Source organism: Anarrhichthys ocellatus, unplaced genomic scaffold (genome assembly GCF_004355925.1).
Source record: "Anarrhichthys ocellatus isolate YVR2014 unplaced genomic scaffold, GSC_Weel_1.0 scaffold100, whole genome shotgun sequence".
NCBI lineage: Eukaryota > Metazoa > Chordata > Actinopteri > Perciformes > Anarhichadidae > Anarrhichthys > Anarrhichthys ocellatus.
In genome coordinates, this window is record NW_022280130.1 from 117,112 (window position 1) to 135,658 (window position 18,547).

General features: G+C 42.1%; 1 protein-coding gene across 1 annotated transcript; it reads right to left on the bottom strand.

The window, feature by feature from the left end:
* Nucleotides 1-516: 516 nt before the first annotated feature.
* Nucleotides 517-17,715, bottom strand: LOC116399083 (carbohydrate sulfotransferase 11-like). The gene is made up of 3 exons (XM_031875950.1): nt 17,266-17,715; nt 5,777-5,856; nt 517-1,825 (listed from the first exon to the last, which is right to left on the bottom strand). Exons 1-3 carry the CDS (start codon nt 17,357-17,359, stop codon nt 980-982), a joined length of 1,020 nt encoding a protein of 339 aa, XP_031731810.1. The 5' UTR covers nt 17,360-17,715; the 3' UTR covers nt 517-979.
* Between the last annotated feature and the right edge of the window lie 832 nt (nt 17,716-18,547).

Consider the following 18,547-nt stretch of genomic DNA (forward strand, 5'->3'; position numbering starts at 1 on the left):
TTGTGTGTTATTTTGAATGGGAAAATATATATATATATATATAATTTTTTTTCTTCAAAAAAAAAGCCAGAAATTGCTGCATTTGGATGTGTTGAACACCATTAGTAATATACAAGTGAAATATGTAGTTTAGTACATGAGGAAATTCAAATGGCACACATGGTGCCCAAATGTGCCCAAATGCACATTTTGGAAATCTCGCCTAAACTTTCTGTACTAAAACCTCTCTCATTTTGTTCTGCTTCACTTTATCAAAGTAAAACTTTGCAGAGAGACTGTTCACATATATGTGCTATGATTTGGGAGATGTTTTAGGCTGGTAGCTGCATCATTTCAATGAAATAATAATAAAAGGGCTTTTTTTTTCAGGCGAACCTGAAACTTTTCAATTTGTGCTGTGTGCCATGTTCATTTACTCTTAACCAGTAACTTATACACTGATATTTACACATCTGAACAAATCTCACAAGTGTTCCCTTTTATTACAACAATTATTCAAATAGACCTTGTGGTTGCAAAGATGCACTCTTTTGAGTATGGGTATGCAATTTTCGAGCAGAGGGCTAAAAATAGGGCTAGTGTTTAGGTATTAATACTTTCATTCAGCTACTGCAGATTACATTTGTCATGTGAAGTACACTTTTGAAACAGCAGATGGCGAAATTAAATGGTATTTCACACTTTCAAAGGCAGTGACCAATGTCCGCTGGATCACCATTTACAGTAAAATATAATTTGCCTTCTTCCGGCAACAAGTGTCACTTCGTGATGAAATGTCCTCTCCTGTTTGTATCTTCTGCAGAAGTTTTTCAGTCTGTAAAAATCGATTTACTTTGGAGCTCTAAGCAGTATACATCTTCAACAGTATCAGCAGTGTCAGTAATAAGGCCCGCACAGAGAAACAGCTCAAAAACTGTACTTTTAGAAGTCCGGGCTCCACATGTTCAAGTCCAGTCCGTGGATGAGCGATGTCCCAGCCTCATCTAAACGTGAGGTAGGCTGGTATTGAGTAGTTGAAGAGCAGGAAGTCCATGCGATAGAGGTTGTACAGCTTCTTCTGGTAGAAGGGGCTGATGTTGTGGAAGAACTGGGCCGCCATGTCTCCGGTAGTCCTGGTGCTCTTGGATGAGGCGGGGAATCTGACCTGGTCCTCCACCCCAGCCAGCTGTAGCACGTAGCGGGAGTCCTGCTCCAGCGTCTCGTATTTACCCACCACGTCGTAGTGGATGAGGCAGGGGTGGCACAGCGAGTGCACCCTCTCCCAGTGCTCGTTGAAGGGCTCCTCGCGCTGGGTCGCCGGGTCCACGAGGTAATACACAAACTCCTCGAAGGAGACGTCGTTCCCTCTCTCCAGAGCCTCCGGCTGTGGGTACGGCCTGTGCCGCCGCACAATCTTTGTGCCGTATCGTTTATGAAAGGCGGTATTGTAGCTTCGCGTGAATTTGTTGCGGTACGCGGATACCAGCCGCTCGAAGGGCTCGCGCACGAAGACGAACTTCAGATAGGAGCGCAGGCGCTGGTTGATCTGTGAGGTGGAGTACTCCGACAGGTTGCGCAGGTTTCCCGGGATGTGGGCCTCGTTAGCAGGGATCGCCAGTGGGTCTCGGAGGGACCCGGTGACCCCCGTCAGAACCATGAGCACCCGCTTCCAGTTGGTACAGGCCACTTTGGGGACGTAGCAGTACAGCAAGCCGTGCTGGTCGTCCACGATGACGTGCTTCAGGTCCTCGGGGATCAGGACTCTGCGTTTGCGGGTGTAGGAGCGGCAGGCTTCTTCTAACACCTCCCGTCGGCCCTGATGGATCGCCTGTACTGCTGACTCCACCTACAGGAAAAAGGAAAATAAGAATTAAACAGGAAGTAGTAATTATCAAAGAAAACCTGAATCACTAGTCTACTTTTAAAAGAAAATTCCATAAACTTGCATTCTCTCTAATGGCCAGCAGGGGGCGACTCCTCTGTTTGCAAAAATATGAGAAAATGACTCTACTTCTCTCTTGATTTATTCCCTCAGTAAACATTGTAAACATGAGTTTATGGTCTTAATCACTAGTTTCAAGTCTTCTTCAATACAGCATGATGCTCATTTAGTAAATTATGGTCCATTTAGAGTCAAATAGACCATAAAGCAGGGGATGCTTTAGGGAGGGGCTACCTTGTGATTGACAGGTCGCTGCTGCTACCAGAGCCGTGTACGATTTCTCTACATCACTCCTTTGCAGTCCAAATATGATAACTTGATATGATATATGATAATAATCACTGGTTGCAACAAACCAAGATGGCGAAGGGAAAAATCAAAGACAGCGATGGCCAAAATGCCCAACTCAAGGCTTCAAAACATCAGTCCACCCCCCAATGGGTGACATCACGACGACTTTGTCCACTTCTTATATGAAGACTTTGAGTGTATCTCCGGCTTGGAACACAGGGAGTTGTCGTCTGGCCTCTCTGAAAAGTGCTACACCCACTTAGCATTGCACCATTGTCTTTTTTATTCCTTATTTTATTCTTCCTGATAAAAACATGCGGCCTACATTAACCGTAATGTTCAATCGGAGATCCTGGTGTGTTGTACTGGTAGCGGCTAATGTAGCCTGGAGCCGCTAGCTTCAGAGATGAGGAGCATACTACAGAGGTCTGGTAATCTCACATCTTTTTAACTCCACACCCCAAAATCTTTTGTAGTCTCAAGCCCGAACCAACGCTGACATCACTTGAGGCAATTCATCCGACTTCACACAGCTCCCTATGGAGACACTAAGGGCTTTATACGACTTTTTCACATATGCAGTAGTACTCCCCAAGACGTGTAAACAGGCTTTGATCAAACTCTGTGGATTTTAAGCATTTGCGACAAGAGAAAAGCTCCTGTAAGTTAAGTCAGCCTTTAAAAGTTAGCCAAGTGGAGCAGACACCCTGCATATTGCCAATAACCTACTAAGTTCCCAGAGTAATTATACTGACAGATACTTCTCCACTAGGAGGTCTTAATCACAGTCCATCCCCTGACGTCCACATCCTGCCTCGATAAAATCACGGGTCAGCCGGTTCAGCTTGGCCTCCTCGTGGCACAAACGCTTTATTTACTCCTTTCATTTACTCAGCCTGGCTCACCACTGCAGCGGTCGGAGCCCTGAGTCTCTCCGTTTGACTCGGTGCCCGACACTATGTGTGGCTGTAGTGGCAGACATTGGATCAGCAAGGATACACCGGGACCGGGACAAAGACTGGAGCGCCAACACTGACCGCTCTCGCAAGCAGCCGGCTGTGTACTATACGTTTACAACACTCTCGGAACTTTAATCCCTTCATGTGAGCAATAGGAAGGATTCTGTACAGTTTTTCCGAGGATATTAAAAAAGCCTCCAGGATGCACCACAAGACAAAACATGCCATTCAAAGAGAATGCCAAAGCCTTCTTGAGAATGTTGAGCACATGCACATGGGTCAAATGTAGCGAAAAGCTGCACTTGAGCCATGATTCACAGGCAAATAAAATCCATATGTCCTGTTTGCCCTGGAGTATAGTCTGTGCACGATCCTTTGAAAGCAGTGTAAAGAAAAAAAGAATCAGGTAGAATGTTTTATCCTACGATTTGAAAGATTAGATTAAAGAGCACTCGAATCATACAAGGTGTTTTGCTGCACAAAATATGGCAGTTTTATTTGTCTGTTTTGGTTTAACGGCCCAAACATTTCCATTTTAAATTCACTTTCATTGTTCTCATCAACATAGTTTTCAGCTGCAGCAGCTGGCAGCCGTAATAAATCCACTGTACACAACCAGCCCAGCACCAAACGGCACACAGACTAGTGAACACATCGGAGCATTTAACAGCTGAAAAGCCAAATATGATATTCTCAGGAGAAAAAGCTAAAAGAAGAGTGGATATTGGACTTCATTTCATCAGGTGGCCAGCAACATGACTCCAAATAATTAAAGCTACTTCCTGTTGTTTTGCTGACATAACCAATGAGATTATACGGTGATAACATGGTCACTTTTCTATCTACAGCGTGTTCCGCTGTCCCAAAGTAGCCAGAAATAAATAAATGCAGCTTAAAATTCAATATCAGTGAAGCAACTGAGATGCAAGATTGGAATCTGAAGGGATACATATTGAGAGTTTCAAAAAGTATATCTTTTTTTTAAAGAAACACAATATGTTATATGTAGCTGGGGATGTTAAAGAAGCCAATCCAAAAGTTTTCATTAATTTAAGTGGACAGTAACAGAAAATACCACAAGCGATTAAAAAGTAATTGATGCCTGCTGGAGCTGGTTTGTTTGTTGGCATGCACACCTTCCTCCTCCTCCTCACAGGGAGATTTAACTGGGAGCAGCTGTGTGCTCTGCGGGTTTACAGATGGAGGGATAAAGTGACTATTTGGAGCCCCACCCAGGGGCGTTTCGTCAGGGAACATCTTTAAACCCTCTCATTTTCAAAAGCTAACAGTCATTTTGCGCAGACAAGAAAGGCGACTCAAAACATTCGTCGATGTTGAGGAGTAACAAATGTGCAATTCCATCTGTTTTCCCTTTTTCCCGTCTCTGCCAACTCGTGACAGACGTGGATGTACTGTATTAACATGATGCCGGCTGATCGGACTTCTAAAGGAGTCCAGAGGCTTGTATAAAGTCAGCGGTGGTATATAAAATCTATACGTTTCTCATAACTTTCAATCCCAGGGAAACTGTATCTTTAATGGTCACCTTGTGCTCTTTAAGAGACCTTTCAACATTCCTGCCTCTGCCTCTCCAGTCAAATCTGTTTCTCTCTCCCTCCCTGATAGCCTGACACCCCAACGTCCCATTTTATTATAAACAACCCTCTCAACTCCTTGCATATATTGGATGTACTATAGGACAGTAGAAATCAGCAAAACAAGGCTAAAGGCACCAGTATACTCTCCAGAACTGTCTGTCAGTTAGTCAGATCATCCCTCTCGTAGCCTCCACAGACTTACACTGTATGCTGTACTGTACAATACTGAGGTCACTTGGTAATCCATTCTTTATGTGCCCACAGTAGACAACTGCTCATGTCATTGTTTTTTATGAGCATGTATGTATCTATACATGAAAAAAATGCTTCTCTTGCTCACATCAAAGGCAGCTCTTAAATCACGCAGCTCCTAATTGTCTAAAGTCAGACGGTGCCTGTTCAAACCGTTAAATCTTCCTCCATAAATGTCAGCGGTGTAATTCAACAAAGATGGCTGACCTTTTTTTTCTCTTTCTGCCAGATGAATCAGAGCAACTGTACTTGACATGGAAAATATCACAAAAATATCACAAAATATCACAAAAATATCACAAAATGAAAAGGTGATTCAAATTCACTTGCTAAAAACTCCACAGGAGGTCCAAATGCTCATCTGTCTTAGACGCAATGCAGGAGGAAATTAAAACCTCTTCAAACCTACTGTACTTAACATGAAACATGAAACATTTAGCCAGGCTTGCTGGTGGTTAAGGATGTCCTCCAGTTATTGTTTGGGCCTTTCCAGGCTCTGTCCTTACACAACAGGAACACACACGGAATCAGTATCACACATTGTCCATCCTTCATTACCTTTGCTGTTGCTCGTCTGAATCAATCAAAGCTTAAATTGAGTTTCTCATTCTAAAATATATAGCACTTTTTATTTAAATGTTTTAAATATACATGAGCGAGCCATGAGAAGATGAGTAAGACTTTGGAGAAGGATTTCAGGGCTGGGCTTAGTAATGAGTTGTACTGCAGACTGTTTGTGGTTGGACAGGACTGACCTGGTCTCCATCATAAAGCGTCTGTAGAGGGCTCCTCCGAGACTTCTGCCCACTGCTTCTTTCGCCGACCGGCTCCGAGGCTGAGGAACCAGAACACATCTGTCATGAAATCGGACTGAAAGAGCTTCCAAAGCAAATTCCTGTTACCTTAAAGCAACAATCAAACCAATCAAACTTAACATAACGTAAGGGCCCATAATAGCGCATTATGAAATGATAGCACTTACTGTTTATTCAACTTAACAATGCGGTCCACAAAGAAGAAAAACACAAGTTAAAGAATAGCAGAGAAGTTGGAAGACAAGAAAATAAATAAAAATGCAAATAGGCACAAACCATTGACTATCAGGCAAAATATTGAGTTAAAAAAGAAAAGACGTGATCTTAACAAGATATATAAATGCAGGTCATGATTGGAATCCAGGTAACATGAATCCAAATTGACCACAACCTCACATCCACTTGTCAAGTCTATAGGCAACAAAGATAGATAATGCGTGGTGTACCACTTTAATACTGGAAAAGGGTTCATATTAAACAGTTTGAACATATAGAGAGCAAACTGCAGTAAAACATCTAGCATAGATTATTATTGGTTTGTTATTTCCACAGTTTTATTCTGCTACAGTGCTATTGGGCACTTCACTACCTGAACCTATGTATGTAGCTTGAAACAAAATGGGACGTGACCTCTCCGAAATGTCGGCGTCTACCAACCGCTTCTTAAATTGCTTTCAATGTCACGATGGGTTGTTCTGTTTGCTGCCACACAAAGGAACAGGGAGGAGAAGAACTTCCTTCTGTGTATCAATTGATATTGAAAGGAAGAATTTGGGATATGCAGTTATCGGCCTCCTCACCAAGAGTTAGATGTGAAGATCGATATGACTCTTATATCTGCCCATTAAATAATTACTAAATGCCAACCAGCACCTCTAAAGCTCACTAGTTATCACTAACTAAACATTTCTTAGTTAAGCTAAAGGAAGCACAAACCAGCTAATGGCTGTACTGTTGCGTCATATATCGAGCGGTCAGACACAGGACTGGTATCAATCCTTTCATCTGGCTTGCGACAGAGAACTGAATACCCACATTTCCCAAAAATGCGGAAGTGGTCTTAAGACAAAAGCCTTGTTCAAAGTGCCAGCCCCTGCCAGTGGTTTCACATCTTCATTAAAACAATACTTTCACAATGATGAAGTGATGAAACAATTATTCAGGAAATTGCCAAACGTATGTCCTTCAGGTGCATTGCAGCAATTTACGAAACATTTAATATGACTCATTTTCCGATACACCCCAAGACAATATGTTGTCCATTCAAGATGACTCTTGAATGGACAACATACTGTATTTGGTTCTGGGCCTGAGGCACAATTCATAGACGGTAAACACACACAAGTTCTTGCCAATGCTTACACAATATAATTGAAGAGATATCTGCAAAACAAGGACCTGAAGCTGCAAGTTTGGAATCTGCAACGTTTCAATTGCTCAGTTCACAGATCTTTTGACGGTCATTCTGCAGTGTCATCATTCAAACTAATGTAAAAGTCCCATTAACTTCAGAATGTTTTCAATGCTTTCAAATAGCCTCATTAAAAAATCCATATCCACGCTGCACTTTATGCAGACATTAAGTTCCAGAATTGCCGAGGCAGCAATAACATTTGTCATCTCTATGCAAATAAATTTACAAGTACATGGGACTTAATGCTAATTAGAGACATTCATTCAGGGGCCCAATAATGACAAGAGAGGGGTGTCACAATATTGAGCCTACAGGAAGACTCAGCTGAGTGACCCATGTCTGTGTCTGTGTGTGTGTGTGTGTGTGTGTGTGGGTGTGTGTGTGTGTGTATGTGTGTGCTTCTTTTCACACTAAGGTGGGATCGGGCCAGTCATGTGTGCCAAGCAGCTTATGAGCTGTAAACTCACTGACACACTCACGGTGGAGACAGCCAATGAAACATGTACAGTATTGAATGTGCAGTTTATGACCAAATTACTGAGGAATAAATGAGTATATGAGGGAAACAAAGTAGATCTTATAAGTGAAATTTCACGCTGAATTAGTGCCACTCAAAATTACTGCCAACTGCTTTCTATTCATCACAGTGGACAACTTAGTCTCAGTGGACAATACGTCACTATGGGGACGTAGTGTCTATAATACCAGGCGGCAACCTCCAGTTGCAAAAAGAAGTCTGATCGTTATAGAAGTCTATGAGAAAATTACTCTACTTCTCACTTGATTTATTACCTCAGTAAACATTGTAAACATGAGTTTATGATCTCAATCTCTAGTTTCAAGTCTTCTTCAATACAGCATGATGTTCATTTAGTAACTTATGGTCCATTTAGAGTCAAATAGACTTTAAAAAGGAGTATGCTTTAGGGCGGGCTTACTGTGATTGACAGGTCGCTGACACTATTAGAGCCGTATCTCTCTACGTCACTCCTCCACATTCCAAATATGGTAACTCTGTTCATCGGTTGCAAAAAAAAACAAGGTGACGACGGCTGCGAAATTGCCGCACTCGAGGCTTCATAACGGCAGTCCACAAACCAATGGTTGACGGCACGATGACTATGTACACTTCTTATATACAGTCTATGGTCTAAACTAACAATGTTGGTGGGTGCCGCTGTAGCTAGCAAACTGCTAACATGCTAAATATAGCCGAGCTAATGCTAGTCATGTCAAATTCCTTGTATGTGCAACATACCTTGGCAATAAATGGTTCTGATTCTGATTCTCTCTGGGCCTCTTCTTGGACAGTTACACCATGTTATTCAATAAAAATATTTTGAAAATGGAAAATGCTGTAAAGCTCTCCAAGCTAGCAAGCTTGCTAACAGTCAGTTAGCAAACAGGTTACCTCATTATCTTAGCTCGGTCACTCACGGAACGCTTAGTTCACATGTTTATTCAGGTAGTTGAACCATCAACAGCTGTCTTATAACTGTCTGCAAAGTTGTGCTCTATTAGGGTTATGGTTGGAAATCTTTTTCTATTTGTCTATTGTTTGAGGCATTGTTGGCAAAGGAGAAATACATAGGCTCAGCCTTGGTCATGGACAAATCATCTAAAACATCCCTCACAGACAAACAGTAAGAGCTTGACGTCTGCTTGAATCCCTTTTCATTTCAGTTATATTTGCCATGTTGAGCACGCACCCCTCTTCTACAGGCTCATCAGCTGTGTTGCCCGATGCGGTTGGGGCGTTCTTGAAGCAGACGCGACTGTTGCACTGCTTCTTGGTGTGATCTGTGCCTGAGGTCATTCTCACCTCCGTGGTCAAGTAAGCATTCCAGCATAAAGTAAGGAAGGCTTTCGTCGAGTCACTGCTGACGGGCTTAACCGCCCTCAACGCCTTTAATCTGCACACACCCCCAAGAGTACCACCTCTGGATTACACCTGGCTTCAGCTGCGGCGCGGCCACCGGATCTAATCGCAGTCACTCCAGACGATGCATGTGATTCCACTAGACAGCGTGTTCCAGAAGTCAAAAATACAGGCATGCAGCGAAAGCTCGACGGTAGAGGCCAGGAACACAGCAATCCAACGTTAAAGATCAAAGTAAGCACTCTGCTACTACAGCTACTACAACTACTACTGTCAGCTTCATCGACGAGTATCTTCTCAAGTAAAATGTGTAATAAAAATGATTTATTAACCGGTGGGAATATTTCCTCACCGTGGCATCCCTATTGAGTAGCAGTTTATACTTTACACATATCTACATCGTTCCCACAAGAAAATCCACTAATCGCTGTGATGGCAATTTTACCATTTGAAATTCTGTTGTTCTTGATGTTCAGTGTGAATGAGGTCGCCAAACGACGCCTTAAGACCGGACTGAACAGAGTCAGAGATGCTGCTACCAAAGTGAGGGGAGCATTCTGCTACAGTACACTGCTTTATTGACCTGTTGTTCTGAAGACATTACCACTTCCTATAAACTACCAGCGATTCAGGTAAACATTTCCAACAAGACCACTCCCAAAGCCATCTCTTCCGCTCCTCTCAAATGAATCGCCAGTCAGCAGAGGTAACGTCTGACATTACTTTGAAACTGACAAATACCTGGCAACAAGCCGCAACAAGCTGAGATGGCACATCGGCTGGCCTGAAAGAGTGCATTGTGTGTCGTCACTCCCCCTGCTCATGTGGCATTACTCGGCCAAGAGAGGAAATTTATAATCCCCAATTTTCTTATTGGGTATTTAACAATGAGCCAGATGGAAATACCAGGGAATTGAATGGATTCAATTGGTAAAGCTGAACAGCTGGATATCGGGCGAAGCAGAGAACGGGACAGCGCGCCGACGTTGGAGGGGAAAAAGGTAGGCCTGTATTTTTGACGCTTGCAGAAGAAATGAAGTGCCTCCACAAGTGAAGAAAAATGTCTTTGTAGACAACTTCTGAAGCTATGGGCTCAAATCATGAGCTATTCTAGCCAACACTGTCTCAGCTGTTAGCTCGAATTCCTCCACTGAGGAGATTCACCAATCCCACCAACGGCCTATTCAAAGGAAGGAGCAGTCCTGTTGGTTTAACCCAGTCTAGACCCAAAACCCTGCAGCATTCCTCCTGGTTCGCACAGAACCGAGGCCTTCGGAAATGTAAAAGATAGAAAGGCCGATGTGTGTTCCTCCTGTCCGGGCCATAAACGGAGCTCTGTGTTTAGGTCCCACTGGGGAAAACTGACCCCTCCCACTTGGCCTCTCCTGCCAAAGAGCAGCTTTACTGAGAGACGCACTGTACAAGAGGAAAGCCTGATCCTTTTAGGCCACAAATGTGTGTGTAAAGGGTGTAAAGGCAGAGTCGTGTGGGTGGTGTAGTCTTATTGACTCTTTGATGAATGCATGCAGATGTGAGATATGAGCCTTCCTGATCCTGATCAGAGACAATGGGAATGTTAGTTGGCTTGTTTTAGTATCCAGTTGCATGTTCCGGCACACCTGCAATCAAAAAGTCGCAAGAGCAAAAATATCTCTGCAAACTAACATGGTGACGATAAAAAGAAAAACTGACATATGCAGCTGTAAGATAAGCAGAAGCGGTGTCCTCTGCTCTTTCTGGATCCTTTCCAATGTTTAAATAATTAACTGGAGAATTGATTGCATGCCAAACTCTGCTCTACTCTCTGTCAAGTGCCTAACATGTGCCATGAATACCCGTCCCACTTTAAAAGCCCCTTTACCACCTGACAAAAAAAACAGACAAACATCTGGCTTTTGTCTTCAGTGAGCAAGCTTACAACCGTCATTCATCCCCCAAGATAAATGTGCAGTAGTCACGGGTAGTGATGGAAACACCGGGCGGTCACGCTTATTTTCGCCTCTATTCTGCTGCGATGCCATGTGACGTGCCTTGGGGATTTGGACAATTATTATGAAGTATTAACTGAAAACATACCAACTCTGGTTTGAGAGTTTGAAAGAGAGGCCGAATAAGTAACAGATATTAAAAAAAGAAGTAAACACCAGCAGCACTAATCCTGCTTCCGTTCCCGCCCAACCGCGACGTCGACCGTGACACAACCGGAAAAAAAACAAAACAGAAAGGCCTCTGAAGTGTAAAGGGAAAGGAGTCTATTTCTTCTCTTAAGTGTGTTTTACCTGTGTTTAAAAAAAACGTGCATACTCGCACTCATTTTGGTGGGAAAAGGGTATAAGGGTATAAGCAGCCCTGTGAGGAAGCACTTAGGCACAGCGGTACTTTTAGCTAAATGCTAACGTCAGCGTGCTAAAATGCTTGCGACATTGTTAACACGCTGATGTTTGTTGACCACCTCAGTTTATGTTGCATTCACACTCTGCCAACACATAATTGGAGTCAGAGTCAACGAGTTGAGAGCCATTATTACAAGAAGGTAACTCCCCCCACTGCTAACCTAGTCGTCACTCCATTTAAATTGCTTCCATTAGCTTTATTTGTTGCGTTACGTGTTGGTAGCATCTCGTTAACAAGTGAAACCATATGAAAGAGTGTATTGCTCATTTTCAAATCTTATAATGTGTTAGCACCACATTTTTCCTAATGTGGGAGATATTGGGGACTTCCAACTCTTCCGACTCGGAATTACAAAAAGGAGGATGACGTAAACTGTGGTTGTTATCGAGAAGCCATAGCTGCCTTTGTACTAAACTGTGTACACACACACAAGTACAGCTGAGGCTGATGGGTATGCGTTTAGTTTTGCAGGTATTTGGTCATAAACCAAAGCATTGGACCAACTGAAATTCGAACTTGACAGTGATGTGTGCTGAATCAAGCTCATATTTGACTGGATAACTGAATACTCTGACCTAACGGTGGCGCTCGGAAGAGTCAGAAGATCTCCAAAGTCATTAGGGTTCCTCCTCTGGGGAACTTGACAGTCTGTATCTAATTTCATGGCAATGCATCTGATATTTTTCAAGATATATTTCAGTCTGGACCAAAGCGGTGGACAAACTGCCGTTGTGTGAACACCAGATCATCCAGACTTAAGTAAACCAACATAATTCTTGAGGATTTTGGCTCTGAAAGCAGATGGTGTCCGTGAAAACAAAACAAAAAACTCCAGGGGTACTTGCTGGAATCATCAGCTCCTGCCGCTCTGTGTCATGAATATGCAGCTGGAGAACGGGTTGGAACAGCAGGGCCACCCCCCCCCCGAGTCAAACCCAGATAAGGAAGGTATGAGGTGTGGGTACCTCTCCAGTACAGTAGCTCCAAGGAACAATAATAGGTTCTGCTTGTAATTATATAGCAGGAACTAGCTGCCAGATAACCATTGACTCACATCTGTATTTGTAAATGTTACTGGCAACATGTACAGCAGTGCTCCTGGGTTATATTCCCAAGGCGGCGCACAGGAGAAGATCCTGACTATGCAATAAAACATACCACATTCCAGACTGTGTTGCCCCATGCTCCCTCCTCAGTCCTTGTGTCTGAGTAAACCTTTATAGAGGAAACACAGCTGCCCTCGTAGTTAGGACGCCCCACATTGGAAGAAACACTCATCTTGATGATGAGTCATGTCTTCTAGGACAGAAGAAGAGTCAGAAATACTTGGAATTCTCAAACAGTGACAAAAATCTCGCACTGTAAAAATCAAAGATGAGTCAAGATATAGACTCTGTATTGGAAACAAGGGAAATGACGTCAGACCAACGGGGAGATTTTGCACTTGAGAGGTAAAAAAAAACAGATGTCACGACTGGTCAAAGAGGTCGTTTTTGACATTGTAGGAGGCGCCTCATTTTCTGTAAAAGTACTATTTGCATCCTCGGTGTCCATGACAGCGCAGCATACATGACATGTAAAGTAAACCCACTCTGCAACTATGCAATTATCCTAAATTTAGATTTGCACTGTGCATGCTGTGTGCAAAAAGAGCACTAATTAAAAGACAAGACAAAAGAAAATTACTGCAAATCTACAACTGCAAATGGATATTTTTATACAAAGGTGGATCTCTGTAGTATTGTACCTAGGGGTTTAAACAATTGAGATGGGTTGCTGTAACAAAACTGTGATGTACTACCAGGACTAGCATTGCTATGCTCATCTGCAACTAATCCTGCACGAATACAAATGCCACCCTTTTTCATTAATTGTATTTATTTAATTTTATTTCCATTTATTTAATTAATTATATTTTACTTAATTTTTATCAATCTCTCTCTCTCTATATATACAGTATATATATACACAGTATATACATATATATATACATATACACACACATACATATATATACACATACATATATATATATACACATACATATATATATATACATACATATATATACACATATATATATATATATATACATACATATATATATATACACACATATATATTTATATACATACACATACACATATACATATATACACATATATATTTATATATACACATATATATTTATATACATACACATATACATACATACATACATACATATATATATATATATATGTGTGCATGTATATTAATATTATCTCTGCTATTATTTTGTCATGTGCCTTATTTTTTGAGGTCGTATGTCAGGGACTGTTCTAGTTTGTTAGAAATGTAAAAAAAAAAAAAAAAAAAAAGACATGACAAATTGACACTGTTACTCTGACCTGGTGGCGCATTCCTCTGTTATGTGGCTGCTCACTTGCAGCTTAAATATAGTCTTTGAACAAACAATACGACCTTTAGCCCAGAGGGAGCGAGAGAGGGGAGGTGGAGGTGTTCTAAATGCAAATAGGACAGAGTGGCTGCATATCTGAAACTAATTTAAACTGATTTATAGCTTTAATGGCTGAAACATGAGATACATTTGAGCCACTCGACAGTCCCAGAGGCAACCTCTTAAATGCTAAATAATCACCTTCAGATGTTTCATCATTCTCTTGTTTAGCACCGATATACCTGCTTTTATTTACGCGTGAGTGCCCACGATGGCTAAGCCACGTATCCTCACAGCACAGCCCCTTGTCTTGTCGCATGCATTGGTAAAAAGAGAGTAAAACACTTGTCTTAATCAGGGCCTGAACATCCAAGAATAGAATAGAATTTAAGTTAACTTCAACATGAGAATTCGCTCCATCGACCAACTGCTGATCACCTCCACAGTGCTGACCTTTGAGCGAAGTCCAAAATGGAAGAAGCTGTAATATTAGCTGTGTCGCAACATCTTATTTTCGAATAACCTGGTCTGCTGGATTATAAACTGCTACACAAAAGATGTGCCACAGGTGCGACTAGACACCAGTGAGCCAGGGCCTGAATGCAAGGCAGCCATTGATAACGCCATCAACTACACCTGTGTTTATCCTGCTATTACATGTAAATGTCTTTAAAAAGGCCTTTTCTTATTGACTACAATGAAAGGGCAAAATAAAAACAGCTCAGATACAATAGAGTTTAAATAAAGGAATGTTAAATTGTGATCTAAAACTTTTAAATGGCTCTCTATCAGAGAGAAAGTGGTGTGTTCAAGGACCATTAAAAACAGAGGACAATAAAAGGGGGGCACATGGAACCGGCGAAGCATCAGCACACAAAAACTCCTGGAATGCATCGAGCATGGCGGACTGATGAACAGTGCACAACCATCCCGAAAATCCAAAAATGTACTACTGTGGTTTAACAGCACATTTCAAGCGAATCCTTTTTCACTTGAAGTATGATGGGATGGAATCTGTCTCCACATGAGGCTGGTCTTTCATAGATTCCTAATAGCCCTAAACAGTCTCACATCACACGTATATCCAGCATTGACTGACCTCTCTCTCAAAAAAACCCAAAACGCTCCACACAGTATGGTCTATATGAGCTCTTTTTTTGGCCCTTGGTATAGCTTGGCATGTCTGAATGAGGCCATTGTATGTGGCAGAGAGAGGGGGGACCCTGGAAGAGGTTTGAAACAGATCTCGGTGAGGGCCGACCGACTCCCGCTGCCAGCCAGCTGCAACCTCTCGTAGCCTTCCTCCACGGAGCAGAGGAAACACTCCACTAATCAGTTTGGTGATGAAATTGTTCCCCCACTGAGGTCTGTGGATCTCTGTAAAAATCCAGTACACCCGGGTGGGAGTGTGGAAAGGACGAACGTGATTGGAGGGGAAGGGGGGGAACGTACTTGTACTGGGACTCAATAAAGACACACAGAGACAGGGATCCCTTGTTTATGATGTGAATTGGCTTAAAATACAGCAGTTCTTCCTCCATTCAAGCACACACAAATCTGATTATTGCTGTAGTACATAACATTAATAAAAACATATATACAATAGCACAATGACAACTTTTTCTCATGGCCAAAGCAATGCAATTTTTAAAGATATTTGTATAAGTTTAGTTCGGCTGGGATATGTCTGGTATTCGTACATGCATGTGTTTCTACATCCTGAAATAGATCTCAGCAGTACCTCTTGCTGTATTCAGTTGTAAATAGATGGGAACACTTGGACTTTGATACTTGTTGGCAGAAGGCTGGTGATAAACTAATGGAATCAACTGTAATATTTAAACTTCTTGACTGTATTTTGGGTGGAGGTCTTTCCTTCTCTGTTGCCTACTACTGAGACATCTGTGTTGATTTATCTCAGAAGAAGGAAATCAGATTTGTTAACCTCCTCTGACGGCCGGCGGGCGGGCCGTCAGAGTGATAACTGCATATTTGTGTTATGCACATAACTGCTCTGTAACGATGAGTATTAATGTGATATCTCATTAGAAAGCTACGGTTCTTGTAATTCGATTTATGCAAACCATTTCAAGATACAATAACAACAGCAGTTACAGTTAACGTCTCTGTCAAACAAGCACTCCAAAAATAGCCGATAAAATATCGCCGTGACTCACCGATTATGATTCATAACGTCCCCCTTGTGCATGCTAGTCCAGCAAAAACGGTCTTGCTAGGTGGCTAAGGGTCCACTCGATCGAATCCAGTAAAAGATTTAGTCCAAAACACATTAGTACGTCCATAAAGACCCACAGGGGGCTGTTGCATCATTTCAAATTAGCCAGCAGATATGATAACTCGCGATCATATTTCGGGCATAACTTCACGTTCTGTGTCAACAGAGCGGAGACTTTCATCACAAAATGGAGCCTACATTCCGCCGGTTAGATTGACACCTCATTTGACCCAATAGGAGCTTCTATAGCCCGGCCACAGTCTGGAACAGCCAACGAGAGTCCGCTTTGAAAGACAATGCCCGCCTCTCTTCTTTGGGTATAGCTCGAGCCAATCGCAACAGATCCTGTTCAAACTCAGGCTCCACATAGCCAATGAAATTACGAAGCCAGGGATATGCAGATTTATCAGATTGAATGCTGAGAAAGTTTTCTAACCTGAACTGGAAACCATGAGTCAAGTTCCTGGGACAGAGTGTGAAGACTAAAGTCTGGTTCATGAGAATTTTCAAGAATTTGTGAAAGTTGATAATGGTTAAATATGATATAGTTAACCATACATTGATATAAATAAACTATAGTTTGAACTTTGAACATGTAGTTTATTGTAGTATATGCATTTTGATGCGGTGCCGCCAGCCAGTCTCCAAATGCAGTTCACTCTTAGTAAACCATGTGTTTCTGTCGTATTGTTATCAAATTTTAACTTATACTAGGTGTCATGACTGTTAGCTGTCGAATGAGAGTCTTTTCAAGCCTGTAAGTCCCAGCCATAGATAGGTGCTGTCATCTGTTGGCCAAAACAAATCTAGGTGGAAGTAAAATTCTTCTCTTTCACTGTGCTGAAAACGCCATAGCTCAATGCTCATGGTGATTCTGACTGATTGTGAAGGAACTTCAGAGTGTTGCCGTTCAATAGAGACTAAAACCATACATGTACTCCCAATGAATGGTTCAATAAGAGCTGTCAGTTTACTTTGGGTACGCGGTTGATAGGCGTTTTAGGCAAATTATGCAGGAATGAGAAGAGGTAGTTGTTCTCGTGAATATAGAATAAAGTGTGCTCACCCGGCTTTAGGCTGCTGTTAAAGTAGAGGAGGACCATAATGAAACACCCCAGACTCAAGGCGAAACCCACCCGGGTGACTTTGGGTTTCGTCATTCTGACTCTTGGGGGACGACCGAGGAGCCGAGCCGGATCCTGCCAGCTGGGTTCATGCGAAAAACAAGCAGGTTTTTGGGGGGGGGCTTAATCACTGATAAGAGCGTCGATCCGGCTCGCTGACCATTCCCGCTCCTTAGCTCGCTGTACATCCTCGGTTGTCCAGCCTGGCGGAGGGAAGACAACACGCGAGCCTCGCTGCAGGGCTTCACCGGTCTGCCGTGTTTTTATTATTTTGTATCTTTTAGTTACTGTAACGTGAATGTGCGCCGGCTCGGAGAAACAGGAACAGACTGCATATTGCTGTCAGTGCAGTCTGAGCAGAGGCACCCCTTTCACCCCGAACACTACTTGCAGTGCTGCGATGAGTCACTATTTAAAAAGAGACAGTTCCGGTTGGACCTTTCAAGGTAAAACTCCCATGGGTTTTTTATATATAGTGTATGTATGTATGTATGTATGTATGTATGTATGTATGTATGTATGTATATGTATGTGTATGTGTATATGTGTATGTATAGCTATGGCAGGGGGAACATGTCTACTAAGTCAGTATTTTTATTTTGCAAGTGCTCACAAATTCCTGAAGATATTTAGCCTTTGTTAATGTAGAAATAAAGACCGTGGTCTAGAGGTAAATATTAAAGAAAATTCAACTGAACAGGTAAATAAATGAAAACCCATTTCCGCCTCTGTGATGAAAAAAATTAGGAAACTGTCATTATCCTGTCTGTCATTATAATGAGAAACTTTCTCAAGTATCATAATTATAAAATAGTAAGTCATAATTATGAGATAGTATGTCATATTTATGAGATACTAAGTCATAATTATGAGATAGTTTCTCATTATGACTTACAGGATCTTTATTTTTTTCCTCACAGTGGCAGAAATGGGCTTCCATATAATTAAATGAATACAAAAAAAGAAGGTCCTGAGAATGTGTTGGGCGATGTCACGCTTTTATTTTGAAAGCCGAAATCGAAGGATATCCGTTGCTATGCCGTTCGTCTCTGGTTGTCTTTCCACAGCTTCAGTGTTGCAAGCAGTGTGTTAGTCCAGCACGAGACACTCTCTGATGGATGGGTCTGTAGTGACGTCATCTGCTGTGGATTTCTCCCCTCATCTTCTCCACGTCACTTTTAAAGCTCCGTCTCAGACTCTGGATTGGATGGATTCTCCAGCAGA